We start from the raw sequence: 23,223 nt of genomic DNA on the forward strand, positions 1-23,223 counted from the left end.
GCTGCAGATGGGGTACTCGTCTTCGTTTTGTTACTAAATGGTGCTCAACCTCATCCTCTTCTTCAAAGTCACTGTCAGACTCTGAATTTTCAGAAATGTGAAATATTCTGAAATCTCTTTGTCAACATCATCATCCGAAGCTCCTCTCTCTTCCAAAATCAATTGGATGGCCCTCGCAGCAGATAATCTTTTGCCATCTTGATCAGTTGTGATAAAGAACCACACTGGCAAAGTCTTATTTATAGTATTGTGCCCCTAATTTGCAGGAGGGACAGGGTATGAGAAAATAAAATTTGGATCAAGAAAGAGGGTAAAATGTGCGGGAATGTCAGAGCAGACGGTGTTGATAGTTGAATTTTCAAACACTATCAGCAGCACCAGAAAGGAGGAAGACAGAGTGTGGGAACACAGGACCTACACTTTCAACACTTTTATTAGACCTGGGTCCAGTGGGGGGAGCTACAGTATGAGGTCATTGAAAATTAGTTCGGATTTATGTTCTTCACAGAAAATAAGCCAAAGCCAATGAATTTCAGGTTGAAAAAATAATTAATTGTTTAATTTTTCTTTTGAAAAAAACTGAAAACGGGTCTCACAGACCCGAACACCATACAAGGGTTAAATGAAATATCTACTTTGCAAGTACGAAAAAATCGCTGGACAACAAATTGAGACACAATAACTGAGGAGGAAAAAGGCGCTTGATTTACAAACGGTTGACAACAAACTCGTTTGCTCTTTCAACACTTTTTCTGTCAAGTTCTTGCTCTTTCAACAAAATATTTTTTTAACATTTTACAGCCTCTGGAAGCGTGATGAATGATGAAATGTAACTTTTTAAACAATTAATAGTCTTCAAAATTCGGCTTTAAGAGTGTGATGTCATGATCACAGGTTAAACTCTGAAGGTTTCATGCAGAGTGATAGCCACGGAGGTTTTGCTGATTCGTGAATGACTCAGAGTGGTGACAGCGATGCCACTGATAGGCACGTGTACGTTTCACACGAAGATGTGCACTTTTCCGGTGTGCGTACAAAAATGGCATGCAACTTGTTTATGTCTCCGATATGTCTCTGCTGATCATCTGTTGCTTTCTGTGAATCATCCTCAGTATGAACAAAGAGTCGCGGGCTTGTTTTTTCCACCACTTCTTACGCAGTGAGCTTTAATATTTGATATAGTAAAAAGAAAAAAAATGACAAATGCACGTGTCACGAATCCATGTTTGATATCCTCCTCCTCAGAGCTTGGCGTGTCACTCCCACAGAGGGCAAGCTTTCGCTTACAAATAATTGCAAAGAAAGAAGAGAAGGGAAACTGTTAATCTGACGTTAATCTGGATACGTTTAGATTATTCTTTTGTTTCGTGTTTTTGTTTTTACATGGAACAAGTACCCCAAAGACATAGACATTTTTGTTTATACCAAGTAAGTGCTGATGGAATGACGTAATAATTAAATGACTGGAATAAGCGTGGCTCTGTTTAGGATTCCCTGTTTATTTTTCCGACCTTTGACACATGCCCTACACCGAGGAAAGCTGCACAGCTAATCTGCTCTATGGGAACCTGCATGTGACTCATTCAGTACCCTTCCTGTCCCTCTGCCAGCCGGACTGCGGGGGCCACTCCATTCCCGGAATCTTCAAAGTTGCGCGTGGATACATGTCCCGGACTACATTTGAAAAGGAGAGGCACTACCTCCGCATCCGTGGGACATAAAACATGCGAAAAATAAGAAGGGGTGTCTCAGTCGACCCCCACAAACTCAAACAGGGAAGTCCTTCTACGTGTTCGGGTTTAATTTTCTCCGCTGAGCGCACACTCATCCAGTATCCGCGATCATGACTGTGGATGCTTACAAGGCTCTCTACATTGGGATGGAGGTGGTGATCGCCTTGTCCTCGGTCATCGGGAACGTAATGGTGGTCTGGGCTGTGCGCATTAATCGGTCTCTGAGAGACACCACGTTTTGTTTCATCGTCTCCCTGGCCTTGGCTGACATTGCAGTCGGAGCTCTTGTCATCCCCCTCGCCATAACCATCAGCATTGATCTCAAGACACACTTCTACAGCTGTTTGCTGGTCGCCTGCACAGTGCTCGTGCTCACACAAAGTTCAATCCTGGCGCTGCTGGCCATCGCCATCGACCGCTATCTGAGAGTCAAAATACCCATGAGGTAGGCCTAAAGGTGAATTCCTCTAGTTTTTAATATATTGTCTCGTTTCTACAAGCCTTTGTGTCTGGATCGCTGCTGGGATCAAGGACACTAACCAAAGACGCTCCTGCCGGTTTCATGCAGGATTTTCATTTCACCCACCAGAAATTCGTGTAATACGTGGGGTAAAAGTGTGTCTAGCCGCTGAGATAATTTTACCTTAATAGCTCTGTAATGTCTCTACTTGTAATTATTGGTGCTGTAATAATACAGCTAACGGACTTATCGGTGTTTATTAACACTTTCATTCATTTAACTATTAAACATAACTCCGATGTGCCTTTCCAGCGCACAAAATAAGGTGCAAATTGGCGAAGTAATGCGTATTTTTCTCACATTTTGCAGCACATTTGCCTTGATAGATAGATAAATATGTATGTTTTCAGTCTGTGCTAAACAGAAAAGCTTGTTGACTTTTATTTTCGTCTTCTTAATTATATATATTGTTTAATTTTAAGAATCATCTTTATATGCCTTTCTGTTACGGTAACTTCTGTCATGAGGAGAAGCTGAGGTTTTGCACTCAGTGCCTTATCACTTTGCACTTCTCCTTTTGTCTCACCCTAATATCTCTTTAATGAAAAAGTCTTTCTCGTCCACTTGAAGCTGGCTCGTTTGAAAATAAGCCTGTAAGAGTGAGGCAGAGAATGCATGATTGGTCAATAGGCTCATGGTGGTTGGTTGATGGATTACATAATTTGTCAAGTTGGCTACCAGCAGACACACACTGCTCTCTGTCAGTGCAGGGGCATTAATTTAGGTTACAGTGACATTAGCCAGACAACAGTTCAAATATGTTATCTGTTATATGAATGCTATAGGTCTTGTAATAAATAAACTGTTATTTATTGCGTTCTCTTGGGGATTTCAGTCCCGTTCATCATAGTCTTGAGGTGTAGTTACCATGTGATGCATTCAGCAGATGATTTACCCAAGTCAAAAGCAGTATAAATTAATGTCTCTATTATATGAAGTAAAGTTTAATAAGCACCATCTTTATTTTTCCTTTAAACATATCAGTATGAATCATACCTCTAATAATCAAACATAAGGTCTTTTTATTTTTGGGATGTCCTCCAGCAGAAACAGTGATACTGGGTCTACTTAACACAGACAAAAAAGGCAGTGCTTCTTACAGTGTTAGAACACTGTGCAAAAATCTTGAGCTGTCCCTCTTTTGCTTTCAGGGTCCAGACTTTCTTCTAATTTTTTTAATGTGGCCTTGAGCCAATAGTTCTTTCTGAAGATCTTTCAAAAATGTTCTTTGGAAATTGTTTGCTTTTAGACTCATTTTCAGACCACTCCTTGTACCTGACTGTTTTCACAGGAATGTATTTTTGTTTCTTAAGCCACTCAGCACTGACCTGTGAATCATTCAAGCATAAAAAGGGGACTAACTCAACAAATTAAGAGTGTTGTGTCTACAACAGACAATTGACAAAAAGAACGAATTTCAAATTGCACATTTTATTAATAGCAGCCTGTTGTAAAAACACATCATCTGCTGTGGCTTTAATTTAATTAGTTGAATCTGTGTAAAGTGCCAAAGATAACACAGTCTGACAGGCATAAAGTAGTGTTTTTGCAACAATAAGCTAAAGAGCTATTTCCTATTCCTGAAGACTACTTAAAGAAATGACTAAGCTTCCTTAAGGGAGTCCAGACTGTGTTAAAGAATAAAGGTGGTCACACCAAACTGAATTGTTAGAATTTTAGGACCCACTTTATGCAATATTTTTGTTTACACACATTTCAATAAATCCCAGTACATATTTCCCATTTCCCTAGCAACATATTTAGGAATGAAGGGTGACTCAAGACTTTTGCACAGTACTGTGAGCAGATACATTTTTCTTCCAATTCAGAGTATGCGCTTTAGCAACAGACTCTAATTTAGAGTTCAAATACTTAGCACCTGCAATTTGTGTTTTACCGATTCGTAGCGAGCTGGTAATATGAGCCAGAAACTGAGTCCTCTTCCCTTAAATACCCCTGGGACTCTGGAGGGACACAGTTTAACAAGCAGTGATTGCTTTTTTTAGCTGAAGTGTTTGGAAGCACGTGGTCACGATAAGGACGGTCTGATATTGCCTCACGCGTCACTGTTTGGCTTAGCCGGATGATAGAATTTCCAGGTGGGAGATGAGGATCAAAATCCCAGAGAAAAGACGAGATAACTGGACTACAGTAGAATCCAGAAATCAATTTTTGGCAGACAGACTGCTCATCTGTATGCAGCCAGCCAACCATCCAAGGTTTAGAAAAAGCTTTACAAAGACTTATGAGTGCACAGATCAAGATAGAAATGTCACATGATGCCACATGTGGGAAGGTCCACTCCAGACACGGTCTTTTTTAACTTCATTTCGTTCATTTATCCTGTGTTATGTCTGCCGCACCCTGGCTGAACTCTTACTCTGTGTGTGTGCGTGTGTGTACTATATCCAGCTCTGTGCGTGTGTGTGTGCGCGCGCGTGTGTGAGAGAGGACAAGACAAAAAGGGGAAAAAGAGGAATGATAATAGTTTGGTCCTCACACGTACCTGAGTTTGTCAGTGTGTTTGTCGTAACCTTAGTGTGACTTTAGCCATAACGCAGCTGTGGTAAGAGCGAAGTACTAACATGAGGTGCTCAATGATTTACTCTAAGCGAGTCAGCTTTTATTCCTTAGAAATGAAATAGGAAAAAAGGTAGGCTGCTACAGGAATTTAACAGTTGTTGTTCACAAACCTATAACAGCAGCTCATTGCTTGTCAGAAACAGGACTGATCACTTCCCAGGAAGATAGCAAAGAATTGTATTGAGTTTAATAACTTCCTAATTTCTTCTTCTGAAAACCAGGAGCTTGTCAGGACCTGTTTCTGGCTTACATATCACAGTATATCTTTTTTCTAGAAAGCTGATTTCTTGGAGCAACACTTTAGTGGCACGCAGAGATCTGCGATAAGTAAAGAAGTGATAACTGCACAATGAACAAAAAATCCAGTGCTATAATTCTGTCAGGACAACAAAATGCGATGCCAGAGAAAGAAAGAAGAGCTGAATTATTTTGCAAGAAACCAGACCACTGCTGTTTTCTGTTTTGCTGTTGCAGATTGATTTGGTTGACTTAATGTTCTATTAACTTTCTCTACACATAATGTATTATCATTAGTTTACAAATTAGTTTACAAAGTTTTAGTTTAACACCTGATAATCTTTTAATCAAGATGTTTCGCTTTCTATTGCTTCAGGTGTATACGTGTTCCACGCAGTCTGCCTTTAAAACCAATTGTGAAAGAATGCCATTCCAAATAGCTCACTCGGTTTGAGTGTGATCTTGCAGTAGGAGGTCACTGTTGCAGCAAGTCAGTTTGTGAAATTTCTTCCCTGCTAGATATTCCTCAATCAACTGTAAGTTGTATTATTGGAAAGTAGAAACATTAAGGAAGTGCAGCAACTCACATAGAGTTACAAACATCCTCTTGCATTAAAGTCATCACAAAAACTGTGCGCTGGGAGCTTCGTCTCATTGGTTTCCATAGCCAAGCAGCTCCAGTGGATGTAATGTGTAGGTGGCCCCATGCTTTTGTCCAGTTAGTGTATATTAAATAGCCAATTTTACAAATTTTACAAAGCCCACATTTTTAATTAATGCTTATTACCATGGCCACAAATATATGGCATGTATATTGGGACAATCTTTTGTATAGTACAAATGTAATTCTGTGTCAAAATGTGCAAAATAAGATACCTGATTTAATAGGCACTAATTTACATAAATGTCATTTAGACCATGCATAGTGAATAAGCACCGGTTTCTCCCTTTAAGAGCTAGAACAGGCCATGAGGAAAAGAACACATGATCATTTCTTCTTTCACTCTAGTAATAAATCAGGTCATGTGAAAAAGAACGTTTTCACAGGGGTTTATGTAGCTCTGCGAAAAACAAAAGACACCTTTGCTGTTTCCATAGGAATTAATAGAGTACGTAGCAGACAGACTAATCAAATGCACTTGATTAACTGATTATGAGTCAGTATGAGCACCTTAACAAAAAGCAGACGTTATGGCAGTTCATTAGTCTGAAGCATTCAGGTGTGTGTTAACACATCTCCCAGGAGTGGACGTCCCAACAAATTCATCACGAGGTCAGATGGTGGACTGCTCAGACTCTACACGCCTCAGTTAGCATGTTAAATGTTAAAAATCATGAGAATAACGTATGGTAAATATGTTTCATGCTATGATTCCCACAAGTCTGCACACAGTATAACTGTATATGAATCAAATAAGCATATGGTATGAGAAAAACACAGTAGAAGGCACTTTCTTGAGTAAAATATAGTTTCAGAGTGCCCAGCCATGACTTTACAATCACCTGCCCGACCCGTTGTGTAGGTCCCCTTAAACAGTTGTGACCTGTAGGGTAATGGATGTGTGACTTCTGGTGGTGTCCTGTGCTGTCTGCCACCCGGACCTTGGCAGTGGATTCTTTGCATTCAGCAAGCTGCTGGGTGGAGCCTTCCATGGGTTGTGATTTTTCCATTGCTTTCCACAAATGCTCAATTGGATTGGCATCCAGCAAGTTTCTATGACGAGCCAACAGCACGGGAGCTTTAATGTTCCTGAGCAGATTGACAGGGTGTGACGGCGCTCACTGTTGTGTTGCAGCGGGCCACCGTTAGTTGGAGTACCACAGCTAGGGGTGTGCTTGGTCACTGCAGCAATGTTTAGGTGTGCAGTATATGTCAAAGTAGCATCCACATCAACACCTGGACACAAACCTTTCCAGCAAAACAAAGAACTATAGCACACTTTTGTATCTGCTTTAAATGTTTGTGGAATGATTTGCCTTTTGGTTTTTCTTTTAAACCTTTCTTTTTTCTTTAAATGCAAAAAACTATAAATAAAGTATAATATTATTTGATGTTTTAATAGGATATTAACTTATGTACAGATACTGTTATATAATTTTAAACAGTCCACAGTCAGTCATCTACCTGACTTCACACAGATTATTTACTTGGAGTTTCATCTTCTTTTTTGTTGCCATAGCTACAAGAGGGTGGTGACCCCACGGCGAGCCGGCACAGCGGTTTTATTGTGTTGGCTGGTGTCCATCATAGTGGGTCTCACTCCGATGCTTGGATGGAATAACCTGCAGCAACTTCGTAAAAATGGCAGCTTGAAAAATGACACCTTGGTGGTCTGTAAGTTTGAGACCGTCATCAGTATGGACTACATGGTCTACTTCAATTTCTTTGGCTGGGTGCTGCCCCCTTTGCTACTAATGCTCGCCATCTATGTTGAGATTTTCTACATGATCCACAAGCAGCTCAACAAAAAGGTGAGACCATCTTCTTCTCGTGCCGGGCAAATCAAAGACTGTGTGAATACTACATTTTTACACTGATATCATGTTCTTTAATTTGCCGTAGGTAACAGCAAGCCACACTGACCCGAGACGCTACTTTGGAAAGGAGCTTAAGCTGGCCAAGTCCCTCGCCCTAGTTCTGTTTCTCTTTGCAGTAAGCTGGCTCCCTCTGCACATCCTGAACTGCATTACTCTCTTCTGCCCAGGATACCATGAGGTTGGATTCATATACATCGCCATCATCCTCTCTCACGGAAACTCAGCTGTAAACCCCATCGTTTATGCTTTCCGCATCAAGAAATTCCGCACAGCTTTCCGGAAAATCTGGAAACAGTACCTGCTCTGTCAGGATCCAGTTGGTCGTCTCCCTCAAAGAGGAAGCCAGAGAGGTCAGAGTCATGAGAGGAGGTTGAGGCAGAATGATGACGACGACGATGACGTGTGACCTTTGGTAACTAATTGGATTGCTGTGTTACTGTCAAGTGTCAAAACACTTGTTCGCAAAGTGGAAAGGACATCGGCTTTATTGTCAGGCTCAACAGGTTTACTGGTTGAAATGGCTTTCAGAGGATGTCCAATGTCTGAATGATTTCCTCCAACCACATGCACCAACAAGGAGAGAGGATTAAAACTCAGCTCGGGGATGAGATCAACACTATAAATCATACTGATTTCTCCATTGGCTGATAAAATACCGATTGTGTTACATGGGACTAGCACTCCCTCGCTTTCAAAGCCAATTTTTTGGACTAACTAAGTGTATATTTGGAGCACATGTGGTACAATAATAGTGTCTGCTGTATTGTTTTCTTTTCTTTAACCTAATTAAAACTCATGGCCTTTTTTATGTGATTGATGTCCAATATTTGTCCTAGTGTGTGCTACCTTAACATGCTTTGTTCTGTGGCCTTGAGGACAGAAAATTTAACAAAGAACTGAAGCAAATTGTAGCCTAGTGTTAACAGTGACAGTTTGTTAAACAGGAAGTGTACTCAACAAGCTCAGCGGTGTGAGGGTATAACTGGAACTGTTTGTAACTAATCAAACTCGTGGACTTTACAAATGTGTTGACCTGTTCTCATTTCCAACTTGTCATGTATTAATAATCAGGACACATTATTTAGCATCATTGTTCAATGTACAGCGCAGTCCAATACAGGTCAATAGAAGTTCCCTAAGTCAGGAAATGAGACACTATGAGACCATGCGAAAAAGGGCTTCACTGACATGCAACCGTGGCAACCAAGGAAAAACGAGAAAAGCTTGTTGCAAATGGAAGATGTTTGCCTTTGTCAATGTGAAATGATGTATTTTAACCCAAACCGGTTTTTCTCCTAAGCCTTACCAAAGTGCTTAAAGAACTCAAGTCTGCACAGTTTTTATTTGGATCATATTTACTAAATCTCGCATTTTTCTGCAATTTATTTACGTTTGTGAAGAAAAAAGGCACACTGATGATTTAGACGTCTCAAGAACTCCTGTATCAAATACGATACACTTGGTGTTACAGAGTTAATGGGCAGCCAAATCCAGTAAAAACCACTTCATCCTTATTTTGGCCCAAAATAAGCCTTATAAAGCTTCCTCCCCCCCTGCAAGGTTATGGAAATGGTTGTGACCTCTCTTGTGAGTCTTTGGTGGCAGTGTTTAGTATTTAAGAATGCTTCCAGTTAATTATATTCAGGAGCAGTGTTGGTCAAGTTACTTGAAAAAAGTAATCGGTAACTAATTACTGATTACTTCACCCAAAAAAGTAATCCCGTTACTTTACTGATTACTTATTTTCAAAAGTAATTAATTACTTAGTTACTTAGTTACTTTTAAAAAACACAATTTACAACCTGAATAGGTGATAAAGCGATAGATCTTTCAGCCCAATTCTACTTTTTCTGCATAATCCATCACACAAAATGTAATCAAATGGAAAAGTCTCTTTTTTCTAAAACTTGTTTTATCAGTTTTAATCTTTTAACTTTATGCATCAAGCAAAAATTAAATTATATGCAACAAGTAACGCGTTACTGCCCATCTCTGTTCAGCAGTCTGTGAGTGTCATGTTTCCTTCATAAATGACATTTATTTCCTAAAATATAAATTAATGAGCAACTTAACTGCCCAAATCTAACAAACACGAGGGGAAAAAGTGGCTCCAGACAGGTTTTTATGTCTTGTCTCAAGGGGTGAGTTTAAAATTCACTAATCCACCTGCCTCCTAATGCAGGCCTTTATTGTTCCTCACAGTGCAGATCAGTCATGGAGTTCTTACTGTAAAGGGGTTACCCTTCGTTTTTGGATTTGACAAAGAGGTTTCTGACCGAGTGCCAGATTGTGATGAATTAGCTGTGAGAAAGGGCTTAATGTGCTGTTAATTATCACATTTGAAGATAAGGCTTTTTGCATTATTGAGACCGTTTGAATGATAGTAGCTTATCAATCAAAAATAAAAACAGCAGAGAATTCACTTGATGCTGATAATTGTAAATTGGACAGCTGTAATTACCACTGATCCAGCTATAGTAACCATATAACTATACATCAAAGCATCAGTGTGTTTAAAAAAAATAAAAATCTGTATATTTATAAAACTGTGAAGGGATGTTGGAGCAGCACCATCTACTAAGCTCTATCCACCCTTATCATTTAACTCTATAATGTACTGCACATGTATTACTGGAGCCCTTTCTAATACTCACAGGTGTTAGGTATTGGAAACAAAAAGAAAAAAGAAAAAAAACATCTACTTGTGAATCTTTGTAAAATATATTTAACAGTATAGGATCATTAAACTGTCTCTGTGAATTTCTTTTTTCTTTTTTTTTTTGCTGCTGAGCTAAACCAACCAGCATTGACCTCAAAGTCGGCGACTTTTATTTTAACATAACATAATGCTGAGATGGGACTGCTGACACCAATATTATGTAGTAGCATACGTAACTCTGTGTTTAAATGTTAACGGGAGATACTGTCTAAAACACATCGCTGAGCAGCAGCTGCATTATCCCTGACACGTCCGTTTGCAGCTGTTCATCAAATGAGCCAGTTGTGAAATTCATCCTCCAAGCTTCTCTGCTGTTGTGCGAGCTGCAAATCAAAAATAGAAGTATGTTGCGGCGTATGTTAATTTATATACACAAAGCTGCATAGATTAGTGTGCATTAGGAGTTTTTTTGACAAAGGCAGCAGACTTCTTCCCAGAGAGTCATGTACACACACGTACAGTTTGCTCATTGTATTTCCAGCACCACTCATGTACTAATGCTTCATTCTGTTTTTTTACTTTGTGCCCATGCAAATTATTGTTAAAGCCATTAAGTCTACAATTTAGTTTATGTTAAGTGTATGACAAAGTTAAATGTAATTGAATCGACTCCAGCAAAGAGTCCATTCAAAATTTTCACATCATATTTAACTTTGATGAAATCGACTCGTGCAATTGCACAACCGACCACAACACCACAGCATTTTTTCATTGTTCTGTTTTGGTTTGTTAACTCTTAGTAGACTGTGGGAAAGTGAACACAACAGGAGTGAATGTCATTTTGCAGTGTGAATCTATACTGGCTGCTGCTTTCATGTTTTGCATTTCTATACATATAAAACTGTCTGTTTACTGGACCAGTGTGAAGTCTTCAAAAATCATTTGTGCAATATTCTCTAATGTTCTATAACAGTATCAGAAGAAAATCTGCAGTGTACATATTGTACGTGTAGAAACTATCATTGAGAATCAAGAGCTATAATAATGGGCTGTAATAATTTATCGGTATCTAATTACTGTATATAGGAATGTGTGACTCTACAGGTCACCAGATTGATGGAGAAGGCAGAAAGCAGATTGCTTGTGAATGTGCAAAGTGTTTCAGTGCACTTAGTGTTGTTTGACGTGCTGTTGGAAAATACAGAAATCAAACACAAGACAAACAAAATAAAGCTACTGTCACTGTGCTGACTGCAAAGAATCTAATGAGAAATGGTACAAAGAAGTCTGGATATTACTAAAAGGATTTCTTTTGGATGTAATAAAACATTATCCATTGTCATCCAGTCAAATCATGTTAAGGCTTAGATAACAGGCACCATGAGATGGCATCATCTGCTAAATGTATGACACACATAGTTTAGCTCTTATGTTTTCATGTATTTTAGATGTGGTTTCATAAGGAGATTTTTGTTTGCTTATTTGTTTAAAATAAAACTTCTCTTACCTTTAGTTTTGCCAGAGGGGAATACTGAGTAAATCTGCAGTCACTGTGACTTTCCAGCTTCCAGCTGCTTTACAATTCTTACTGGAATGAAGCCATTGTTAATGTAATTCGTTCCACCTGTGGCTATTTCTACTTTGGAAAATCAAACTGCAATGAAAATGATGTGTAATCTGATTTGTCTGGACTCAGTATATACTTACCGCACACTTAGGAACACATTGCTACCATTGGGTTGGATCCCCTTGGCCTTCAGAATTGTAAGTAAGTTCTTCGTGGCACAGATTCAGTAAAGTGCTGCAAATGTTCCTCAGAGGGTTTGCTCCATGTTGAAATGAAGCATCACACAGTTGCTGCAGATGTCGGTTGCACCTCCATTATGTGACTCTCATATCCCAATTAAGCTCTACTGAATCTGCATCTAGTGACTGTGGAGGTCATCTAGGTACAGTTAACTATTGTCATGTTTAAGAAACCAGTTTGACATGACATGGCTGGTGCATTAGCCTGCTGTAGTAGACCACAGTGTACTTTATAAAAGGATGGACATGATCAGCATCATTACTCAAGTGCGCTGTTGTGTCTAAATGATGCTCAGTTGGTACTAAGGGGCCCGAAATGTGCCAAGAAAATATCCCCACACCATTACACCACAGCACCAGCCTGAACTATTGATACAAGGTAGGATGGAGCCATGCTTTCATGTTGTTTACACCATATTCTGACCCTACCATCCAACTGTTGCTCCAGAAACAGACTCATTGGACCAGGAAACATTTTTTCTTATTTTCTGTCATCCTAATTTGGTGAGGCTGTGTAAAATGTAGCCTCACTTCCTTCTTCTTAGCTGACAGGACTGGCACCTGTGTAGAGCTCAGCCCATCTGCTTCATGGTCGTGATCTTCTGCAGACATTGGTTGTGAGGAGTGGTTATTTGAATTACTCTTCCCTTCCTACTAATATCATTTCATCATCATATCAACTGCTGTAACAAAAGAATTTCCCAAATATGGGATAAATAAAGGAATTCTCATTTCATTCCTATCTGCAGCAGTCTACTCTGACCTCTGACATCAACAAAGCATTTTCACCCACAGAACTGCAGCTCACTGGATATTTTCCCTTTTTTAGGCCATTCTCTGTAGACCCTAGAGATGGCTGTTTGGGGGAAAATCCCAGTAGATGAGCAGTTTTTGAAATAGTCAAACAAAACCCCTCTGACACCCACAACCATGTCACGTTCAGTCACTTGAACTAGCTTTCATCTCCATTCTCATGCAGGTCGTCTTAATCTTGTTTAAAAGCGATGAGTGACTGAGCAATTAGACACGCATTAACCTGCAGAAGGACAGGTGTACCACTCAAATATGAAGATTCACGTTATTGCAGCACACTTTATCAGAACCAGATAGAGCAGTCAGATACAAAGTATGAAGATGGTGAGTTTGAAAAAAGTTCAGTTTGAATTTGAAGTGTGTGTGTAACATAGACTCCAATGAAATGTTTGTGCAAAGACAGGATATTAAAGCAAAAGCTTTGGGAGTACTGCATTAATCATATGCTGCTGTCCACTACAACTTAAGTTTTGCCATTCACAGTTTGAAGACAGTATGTTTTTTTTTATTCAATGAGTTTTGTCTGCATGTATGTGTGATGCATTTGAATACATATAGAAACTTTAAGGAAAGCACAGTGTCTATATACATAGTGAACAAATTCCAGGGCAAAAGATGATTGAAACCCAAGTAAAGCAACAAGATTTATAGGTCAGTGAAGGCGTTGCATCGTGTCAGGACTGTCAGCAAGAATTTCGCACATATTTATGCGCTCTCTTTGCTTTCCAACTTCCACACCTGGGTGAAAACCTACAGTCAGATGCTTTGAGTCCCAGTGTGAAAAGCAGTCAGAGGCAGCAACGAAGAAAAGCAGAAAACACTCCCTTTAAAAGAGGCTGGCAGATAAAACTGTTCATGTTTGATGTCTCCAAACTTTATACAAACAAGTGTTATGGTTTGTTCTTAATTCCCCTCTGCAAATGTATTGTTTTTTGGCTATTACCATACTGGCATCTAGCAGAGAGCTGATTTAGTGTGCAGTGCTGCACTCTACTGGTAGCTGCTCAGAAATAACTATGATGATAATAATAAAACTATCTACAATCAGAAGCATCACAGGACTGGGAGGACTTAACAGATAACATTTTTGTTTGCTTACATGGAACCAGAAGATACATGCAAGTCTATGCAAAATTTCCAGTTTATACTACTGGAAGGAGGACAGCAGGAATGTTGCTCCTAATCTTATTTATGCTATTGCAAATTTGGTCCTTCTGCCAACACGTCAGGAGATCTCAGGGCGCACGAGTGGAAAGTGAGTCCAACTAAAACATTAATATGAACAATTAATCAGAACACACACACACTGGCCACTCCCTTGGGTACATCTGTTTGAGCGTTTGTCAGGAAAAATATTTAATAGGCCAATCACATTCCAGCAACTCAATGTATTTAGGCATGTAGACACGGTCAAGATAACCTGACCTGTTGAACCGAACGGCGGAATGGGGAAGAAAGGCTACTGAAGTGACTTCCAGCGTAGCATGGTTGTTGTTTGCAGAATGGCTGTCTGAGTTTCAGAAACTGCTGCTGACCTCCTGGGATTTTCCGCAGACAACCACCTCTAGGGTTTACAGAGAATGGTTTGAGCTGCTAGGAAAGGAACAGCAACGCAAATAACCACTTGTTCCAACCAGGATATAGGGCATCTTTGAATGAATATGTTAAAGCAGGTGGGATAAAGCAGCAGAAGACCACTCTCGTCAGCTAGGAACAGAAAACTGAAGTGACATTTTAACAGGCTCACCAAACTTGGAGAAGAGACGACTATGAGAAAAAAAAAAAAACTAAATTAAAAAAATATATATATCTAGATCTCAATCTAGTCGAGCACCTTTGGAATGTGGTGGAATGGGAGAGTGTGACGGAAGAGTGTGAGATGTGCAGCCAACATTACATCAATATACACCAGAACCATTGAACCTATTCAAGGAAGAATTAAGGGGAAAAAATGAGGTTCAACCTGTTACCAGTTAGGTGTAACTAATGAAATGGCCAGTGAGTGTGTATGATGACTATAGTTAAACTTGACTCCTAGGTTATCACACTTTAATATTCCAGAGTAATCAGCTTAAATCAATAGATGCATAATCCCTGTACACTGGCAGTAAACAGCATTGAATGGAAAGATACTCAAATGTATATTTAGTCACAAAAACTATCCTATGTCCTCTGGAAATATTTTAAGACAAAAACGACTAAACAAAGATGCTAAAAAGTCATAAGATGGAATCATTGCGGTCGCATTTGTATACGCAAATATGCTTAGATTTTTTTAGGGGTTGAATACTGCATACTGCAAAAGTACATCTTTGGTGTGACGCATACACACACACACACACACACACACACACACACACACACACACACACATATATATATGTGTGTGTGTAATTCAATACAATTCAACAATAATTCAATGATACTCGAAAAGATTTTCAAATTCTTTTTTTATTGAATCATTAGAAAAATTACAAAAAGAAAAAGCTTAGTTGCACTTTTAACTGACAATGTGCAAATATACATTCATTTTTTTATTTGCTTCATCTTTTTGCTTTTGTTGCTGGGTTTAATGACATCATCGTACAGCACCAATAACCATGATTTCCTAATATCTGCTTCATTGATTGCCATCAGCAAATCTTTAGCATTAACTGTTTTTTTTATCCATCACTGTATAATCTAGTTTCCTAAATTTAAAGATACAGTGCTTAACAAATGCTTTTAAAATTGATTAAGCAGTCATTGACGAAACAGAAAAACAAACATTATTTTAGAAATCCTGTCAAAAACCTACTTAAAATTAATGAATTCACTGAACTTAATTTGAGCCGGCACTAACAACTAATCTTTCTGTTGGTCTCTTTTTCTTTTAAGTGCTTTACTATTTTTTCTGAATTTTTGTAAAACAGCAAATTTGAAAATTCATGGATAACATGAATTACACTTTAGCATCAGAAATATAATTTCAATTAAAACCCTTGTCCATAATGTTGGATTAACCATTACATTTAAGTATATACCACTTTTGTTTAGAGTCATTAAGAAGAAACAAATAAGAAAATAAAAAATATTTTACCAGCTGACATACAAATTAATATTTTAATGCAATTGGCACATCCCTAATGGCAACACGTGTGTACCTACTTTTGAAGTTGTTCAGTTTTTCCCAGTGCAAATATGTCATCGTGAAAAAAATTAAATAAAATGCAGACATAAAAATAACAACCTGACAGCAGGTTCTTCATCATCTGATGGCTCAAGATATGACAAACTACCTGCATTTCACTAAACTGTTTTCAAACACCTGAATTTAGAGCTCGATCAAAGATAGCAAAATGTAATGAGTATGGAGTCAAAATCTTAACATGTTTTGCAAAAGGGACAAATCCCTTTTTTAAGGTTTTTCCCCATTAAGAATTCAAAACACACCTAAACTTACTAAATAATGTTAATTAATCTAAGCATTTTCACCTTACTGAGAAATGCTAGAGCTTCCCAAAAGACAGCACTTAGAAAGACAAATAGACATGATTAGAGGCTACCCCACTGATTACTCAAAAGACTCTCCCTTAAGATCATGATGTAGTGAAGATCCGCTGGTATCATATTTTTATATTATTTGCCCTTTATTTATTAACCCATTCAGGGAGAGCATTTCAAGTAATACAATTATTTTACCACCACATATAAAGCCAAGAATCACTACATGGGCTCAGCCAAGCAGGAACTTCAATGAGAAAGTGTTCTGTTTTTTTTTCCCCCCTTCTCTCTCATATAATAAACAGGCTTAGTGTGTGATAACATGTCTGCCTGTGTGATAGCAAAACCCTGAACAGACATTTAAGAAATTAATACCCGGTTTGATTGTAGAGCTCTATGAGGTTGGTTTGGCTGGATTTAGTCTCAAACAGGTGCAACTTTGCCCTGAAAAGTAACAAAAACACGCACAATGAAAAGACATGAATTTGTATATGTCACTGAAACATTTCAGATATTGCACAAAGTGTATAATACAACAATAATGGTCTTTTAATCATTTTTTGAACTGCAACTGAATCCAAAATTAAAGATGACTTAACTAAAATAAGACTGTGGTTCAGGTCAAAGACCGACTAAGAATGACCGACGGATTCGAAAATCATCTAAGATAAAAGTTCATTTCATGTTGTAAAAATGCTGCATAACAAGGTCATCTGCAATTTCCTGTAGAGTAAGTCAGTATAGCCTCAGTAACTTTGCCAAGTGCGTCAGGTTTAACAAGTTCGATCAGGACAAAGTGCAGTGTCCTTTTAATAAAACACTAGAAACATTTATACAAAAAGACTCTCTGACCCTTACTTTTCTCCTCTTCTGTAGAGCTTTGGTTACATACACTTATCATTTTAATTATTTGTTTGAACTGTTATTTTACCAGGGTGGAATATCTGTACTGCATACATCCCAAATACTTTAAAAAAACAAAAACAAAACAAGAATTAGGTGCACAAATTTATTTTGGATTTTCTCTAATCCACATAGGCCCAGAAGTGTGCATACAGGCTTAAATACACACACACACTAATATTTGGTTAAATGTCCCCGTAGCAAGGTAGAGTCTCACACCACCTTTCACAATTTTAGTAGCAATCAACAAGCTTCAAGTTTGAAGCCATCTGCCATCAATCAGTTTTCTCTCATTTCAGATCTCTTTATTATGCTTTCTGACTACCGGTCATTCTCATCATCCATTACACATCTATTTATTCCTTAATCTGTATTCATTTGTTTTTCATTTTGGATTTTCTCTAATCTACAGAGTCAAAATTATGAAAATCTTTGAATAAGAGGTTTTAAAGGTTCAACAGTTTTGTTTCACTTGACAAAATTAAGGCCTATTAACTTCTTGTTTTTGTAATCATGACTAAATATAACTGATAGTTTCTCTTTGGCAGTATAAAAATGATTTGTTTGTCAGCACTTAGTGGATTGACCTATAAAATGGGAAAGTCCAAGGAAGGTAAGGGCGATCGTGGCTCAAGAGTTGGGAGCTCGCCTTGTAATCGAAAGGTTGCCGGTTCGAGCCCCGGCTCGGACAGTCTCGGTCGTTGTGTCCTTGGGCAAGACACTTCACCCGTTGCCTACTGGTGGTGGTCAGAGGGCCCGGTGGCGCCAGTGTTCGGCAGCCTCGCCTCTGTCAGTGCGCCCCAGGGTGGCTGTGGCTACAACGTAGCTCGCCATCACCAGTGTGTGAATGTGTGTGTGAATGGGTGGATGACAGGTTGTGTAAAGCGCTTTGGGGTCCTTAGGGACTAGAAAAAGCGCTATACAAATACAGGCCATTTATCATTTACCATAAGGTCTCTCTGAGCCATTCATAAACAACCGCTTATCCCAAAACCATCAATTCAAACACTTGTACGCAAGTACAGGTTATTTTTAGTTTGTTGCCACTTTGTCAAGGTCTGGATGAAGACCCACACTCTCACTATCACATGAAAGGAAACTGACAGGATGACTGTCAACATAGCAGAGAACGTTTACATCACCATGAACTGAGAGTACCAAGCTTGGACAAGCAAAATGCTTATTGGAGAAATGTTTTATGATCAGATGAGACTAAGACTGATCTATTTGGCCACAATGACAACAGGTACAATTGTGGTTAGAGGTTTTCAGCTGAGACCTTTAATCAAATATTAGTGCAGGTGTGTGTGTGTGTGTATATATAATCAATTAATCGAATTTTAATCTCGATTATGATCTGGGCTTTCAACGATCATTAAAGATGACTGAGCCGATTATTAGCCACTCCCTCGTGCTTTACTCTCGCGCTGCTCCGTGTGGCAAATCGAGCGCACCTCTCTGCATTTTGACCACATGTCACAACAATTAAGAGCAGCGGTCCCCAACCTTTTTTGCCCCACGAATCGGTTTATGCCCGACAATATTTTCATGGACCGGCCTTTAAGGTGTCGCGGATAAATACAACAACATTAAACTAGTACTGGTACCGAAAAAAAGAAAATGTATTCATAACGCACGTGAAAAGACCCAGGAAAACCGAGTAAACGATAACAAAATAACGCTGAAAACCGATAAAAACCCTGAAAACTATACATTTCACACCTGAGCCTCAACTCTCGCGGCCCGGTACCAAACGACTCACGGACCCGTCCGAGGCCCGGGGGTTGGGGACCGCTGATTAAGAGGACCCGAGGGAAGCTCGGAAAGCTAAGCAGAAGTTATTTGGAGAGGAGAGTGACTGCTGTTGGTTGAAAAGAGAGGTAAAAAAAACTTCAGTGGTGTGGAAACATGATGGGTTCGCGAGTCAGACGTGGATCAAGTAGACATAGTGTGTAAACTTTGCTACGGTGTCGTAGCTGCACCACAGAGCAACACCGCAAAGTTCACTAAACATAGATGTTTACATTTTTCATTTATTTTTTATATTGCAAACATTTGCACTGTTATCAGTAATTGCACACAATTTTATATTATTTTTTGACAATCTTTAAAGTCATTATTCAACACATTGTTACTGTTAAATAAATATCGTCAAATAATCGAGATCTCAATTTCAGTGAAAATAATCGTGATTATCATTTTTGCCATAATCGAGCAGCCCTATATATATATATATGAGCCTGTGTGGATTGGAGAAAATGTATGAGATGTATGCCTTACTGTGATTCCACCCTGGAAAAAGAGCAGTTCAAAGAAATCAATAAAAGCCCCAAATTACCATGGTATTCTTACTCATTACAAGTGTATTTACATAAACATATTGTTTAACCAATATTTGCAGTGGGACAATTGAAAGGCTACTTCAGCTGTCATTTTTTTCAGTGTCTGACCTCCAACCTTATTATGATTAACATCTAATACACAGAAAAATATATTTGGAAATCCCAAGATTCTTGAGTCATTGCATTAACAAAAAAAGAAGAAGAAAAGGTTTCGACACAGTCCATCCGGCAGCTTGTCATCAATACCCCAGTCAACCTTTTTTGGTTGAGGTTTACTGTCATATTTAGACTTAAATCTGAAGTGATCTGAATCTTAAAAGTTTACTTACCCATCCACCTTTCTCAGTGATCCATTTGCCCACCCGCCTGTTGAGGAATGAAGCCAAGGCTGTCTTGACATTCTCTTTCATCTCTGGGTATGAGTTTTTCAGATAAAGTCCAATAGCTGCTGAGGCCCGGATCAGCTGCATCTCTGGAGCAATGTCAGCTTTCTGAGCGACATGACTCTTACATAGGAGCTCCACGCCACGTTCAAATGCAGCCTCTGTAGCCTGGGGTGAGAGGAGGCGGTACTTTATAAGAAGCCGGAAAACAAACATCCTAATAACTCTGACCACATCCATCCATCTTCTTCAACTGACACCAATACGTTATCTCCTAAATTATCAGCATACAATAGAGCATATTATATTAACCTCCTAGGACCTGGCATCCACATATGTGGACATCACATTTAGGGTTGTCTAGACCAAAGTACAAAATTTTGCTTTACAAGGGCCTGATATCCACGTGCGAGGACATTATACTGCCACTGTTCTATTGAAATTTAAAACGAATGTCCTCATATGTGGATCTCATTTTTCTCAGAAACAAAAATCAGGTAAAAAAAAAAAAAGTCTGGTAATACTTTGTTTCTACATTCATCAGGTGCCAATCAGCCCAAATAGCAAAGACAAATTAAAAATGCATGCCATGAAAGAGTTCGGGTCTAGTTTAGTTTACCTTGGGAGAATGTAACTGCATGTTTTGGGTATTTATCTTCATTCAATTGATTTTATTTAAAGGTGGCACACTTTGGAAATATGGGCGATCGTGGCTCAAGAATTGGCAGTTCGTCTTGTAACCGGAAGGTTGCCGGTTCGAGCCCCGGCTCGGACAATCTCGGTTGTTGTGTCCTTGGGCAAGACACTTCACCTACCGCCTACTGGTGTTGGCCAGAGGGGCCGATGGCGCGATATGGCAGCCTCGCCTATCAGTCTGCCCCAGGGCAGCTGTGGCTACAACTGTAGTTTGCCTCCACCAGTGAGTGAATGAATAGTGGAACTGTAAAGCACTTTGAGGTTTCTCGAAAAGCGCTATATAAATGCAATCCATTATTATTAAGTGTTAATATAAAGTATGGTTTATTATTAACTACGTTATCATATTTCCAGCTCATCTTTGTTAGTAGCTATTATATAAGCCACGCACTAACCAAACAGAGTGTTTGGTTAGTGCATGGCATGACATGACTGTCGTTTTTTTTTTTTTTTTTCTAAAGCAAATATCTTAGTGCACTGAACATGACAACAGCTAGTAGACTGCAGTCAACTACAGTCAAATGCCTCACAGGGGGCAGATCTCGATTTTGAGAAAAACCCAAACCTTAGAGGAACATTTTCAGCACCTTGTTGAATTCATGAAGAATTAAGAAGAATTGCTACTTCCTGGTCCAACCCCAAACTGCCTGGTGAGTGTTTTAGTTGCTCTCTAATTCTAAGAGAGCAACTAATTCTATCCATTTTTAAAATATTGTGTTTAATGTATTTCATGGTGACTCTGGTGATGATCTAACACCGAAATATATGGTTCAGAATCAAACTGGGACTTTAAGCTCTTCCCATTATCTAACATTATCTAGCTCAGCTGTTACAAAACCAAACTGGACACTGTAGATTTAGAAACTTAAAACAGTTTACAATCATCCTGCTGCTGTGTGAATAATGACAAAGAGGACATTAAATAAGGATGTGTTTTTATGGGTTTACCTCTGTTGCTGCGGTTTTCTTCAGCTCATCTAATGCTTTTTTAAAATTGGGGTCCTTATTCAGGGTATCGGCGACAGCTCTCAGTTTATCAGCGATTATAACCGGGTCAAAATCGTCTTTAAAAACACAGAGAAGCACACGGTTAATACGTTTGTCATATTAACACTTACAGTCATCCTTATATCGTACGTTAGACCTGCTAACAACAAGCAATGGACGAAGACACTGAGATGAACTCCGTGGGGTATAAGAGGAAATAAAAATATTAGACTAAAAATACCAGACTCAAAACGTCTTCTTCATGTTTTAATATTATTTAATGTCTGCTAGGAGCGAATTTCGACTGCAGCAGAAATAAAACAAGGAAACACTTTAATGCCAACCACTCAAAAATGAAAGCGTTCACAGTAAGCGTTTTAGCTTACTGTGGCTAGCTTACTCGGTTGGGTATAAGAAACGTTATATTTCACATACAAAAGCTGCACTAACCTGCACTGTCAGTCTCCAAATCACCACCTAACATACGGGGCCTCGCACTGTTTTCGTCGTTAAACAGCGATTCAATTATCTCGTTTGTTTGCCACTCTACAATTTTTTCATCCGGCGCCATGGCTATGACTAACTATAAGCAGCCGGAGGAGCAATAGTTGGCTAATTTCCGGTGTGCGCCACTCCCCTCTCACCATCCACGTATCCGTGAAAACACAGGATTAAAATAATACTATCCTGCTTATGCACAAAACACCTATTATATTTTTGTGCAAACAGGCTACATTAAACGTCAAATAATGAAGTCTGTCACGTTTTACATTCTTCCTGCATGTTGTCCCTAACAGAGTCTTCTGTTACAGACAACATTTTTCTTCAGGTTTTGAGGTTAACACTTCATCATTGCATTTGTCTGAACTTTTATTCGGTCACTTTGAATCTATTTAAAGGCGTACGGGAGTGGGATGGGCTGTACTGTGACGGTTTTCTTCACTTTGAAAAATATTGCATCATTTCCTGGTGAAGAACTCAACCCTAACTAGCCTGAACCGAACAATACCCCACTCATAATTCAACGCTGAAATTAAACGTGTGAGAGTACTTCTATTTGGGCACCAAAAATCATTGGTGATGGAGATCCTTTATGGGGTGCTCAACAGGGTCGGCAGCAGACCATAGGAACTAAACAGATAACTAACTTTCTTGGATTGCAGATACAAAGCAGGATAGTCTTGGTTTGAGGGTGGGTCAGTAAACTCACAAGATACTAGGCCGGGTATTTGTGAGTGCAATATCCTTGACATATTTCCTTCTCTTTTTTTCTCGTAATATCCGAGTAGGGTCATGCTTTTCATTATGAAACTGTTTGAACGACAGTAACTTGCAGTTGAAGTGTATCTGCAGAAGTCCGGGTGACTTTACTGGCCTACACCCCGTCCATGCTCAAACACTCTTAAATTTCATCATAGTACCCCTAGAAATAACTATAGTGATAGCAATTATAATAACAGCACTGAAACCGCTCTGACTAAAGTGTTTAATGACATATGTCTGAATACAGACAGTGGAAAAATGTCAGTCTTAGTTTTAC

At 39.0% G+C, this 23,223-nt stretch overlaps 1 protein-coding gene and 1 long non-coding RNA gene across 2 annotated transcripts in view; both read left to right on the forward strand.

The window, feature by feature from the left end:
* The first annotated feature begins 1,028 nt into the window (after positions 1 to 1,028).
* On the forward strand, positions 1,029 to 9,318 carry LOC102294810 (adenosine receptor A1). The gene is made up of 3 exons (XM_005918514.3): positions 1,029 to 2,178; positions 7,254 to 7,545; positions 7,637 to 9,318. Exons 1-3 carry the CDS (start codon positions 1,844 to 1,846, stop codon positions 8,015 to 8,017), a joined length of 1,008 nt encoding a protein of 335 aa, XP_005918576.1. The 5' UTR covers positions 1,029 to 1,843; the 3' UTR covers positions 8,018 to 9,318.
* Positions 9,319 to 20,919: 11,601 nt separating this feature from the next.
* Positions 20,920 to 23,223, forward strand: part of LOC106633117 — a 54,943-nt gene continuing 52,639 nt past the window's right edge. Inside the window, exon 1 of the long non-coding RNA XR_006054242.1 lies at positions 20,920 to 21,346. This is a non-coding gene — a long non-coding RNA (uncharacterized LOC106633117). The remainder of the gene's footprint in view (positions 21,347 to 23,223) is intronic.

Source organism: Haplochromis burtoni, unplaced genomic scaffold (genome assembly GCF_018398535.1).
Source record: "Haplochromis burtoni strain Fernald_Lab_line unplaced genomic scaffold, NCSU_Asbu1 Contig_32, whole genome shotgun sequence".
Taxonomy (NCBI): Eukaryota; Metazoa; Chordata; class Actinopteri; order Cichliformes; family Cichlidae; genus Haplochromis; species Haplochromis burtoni.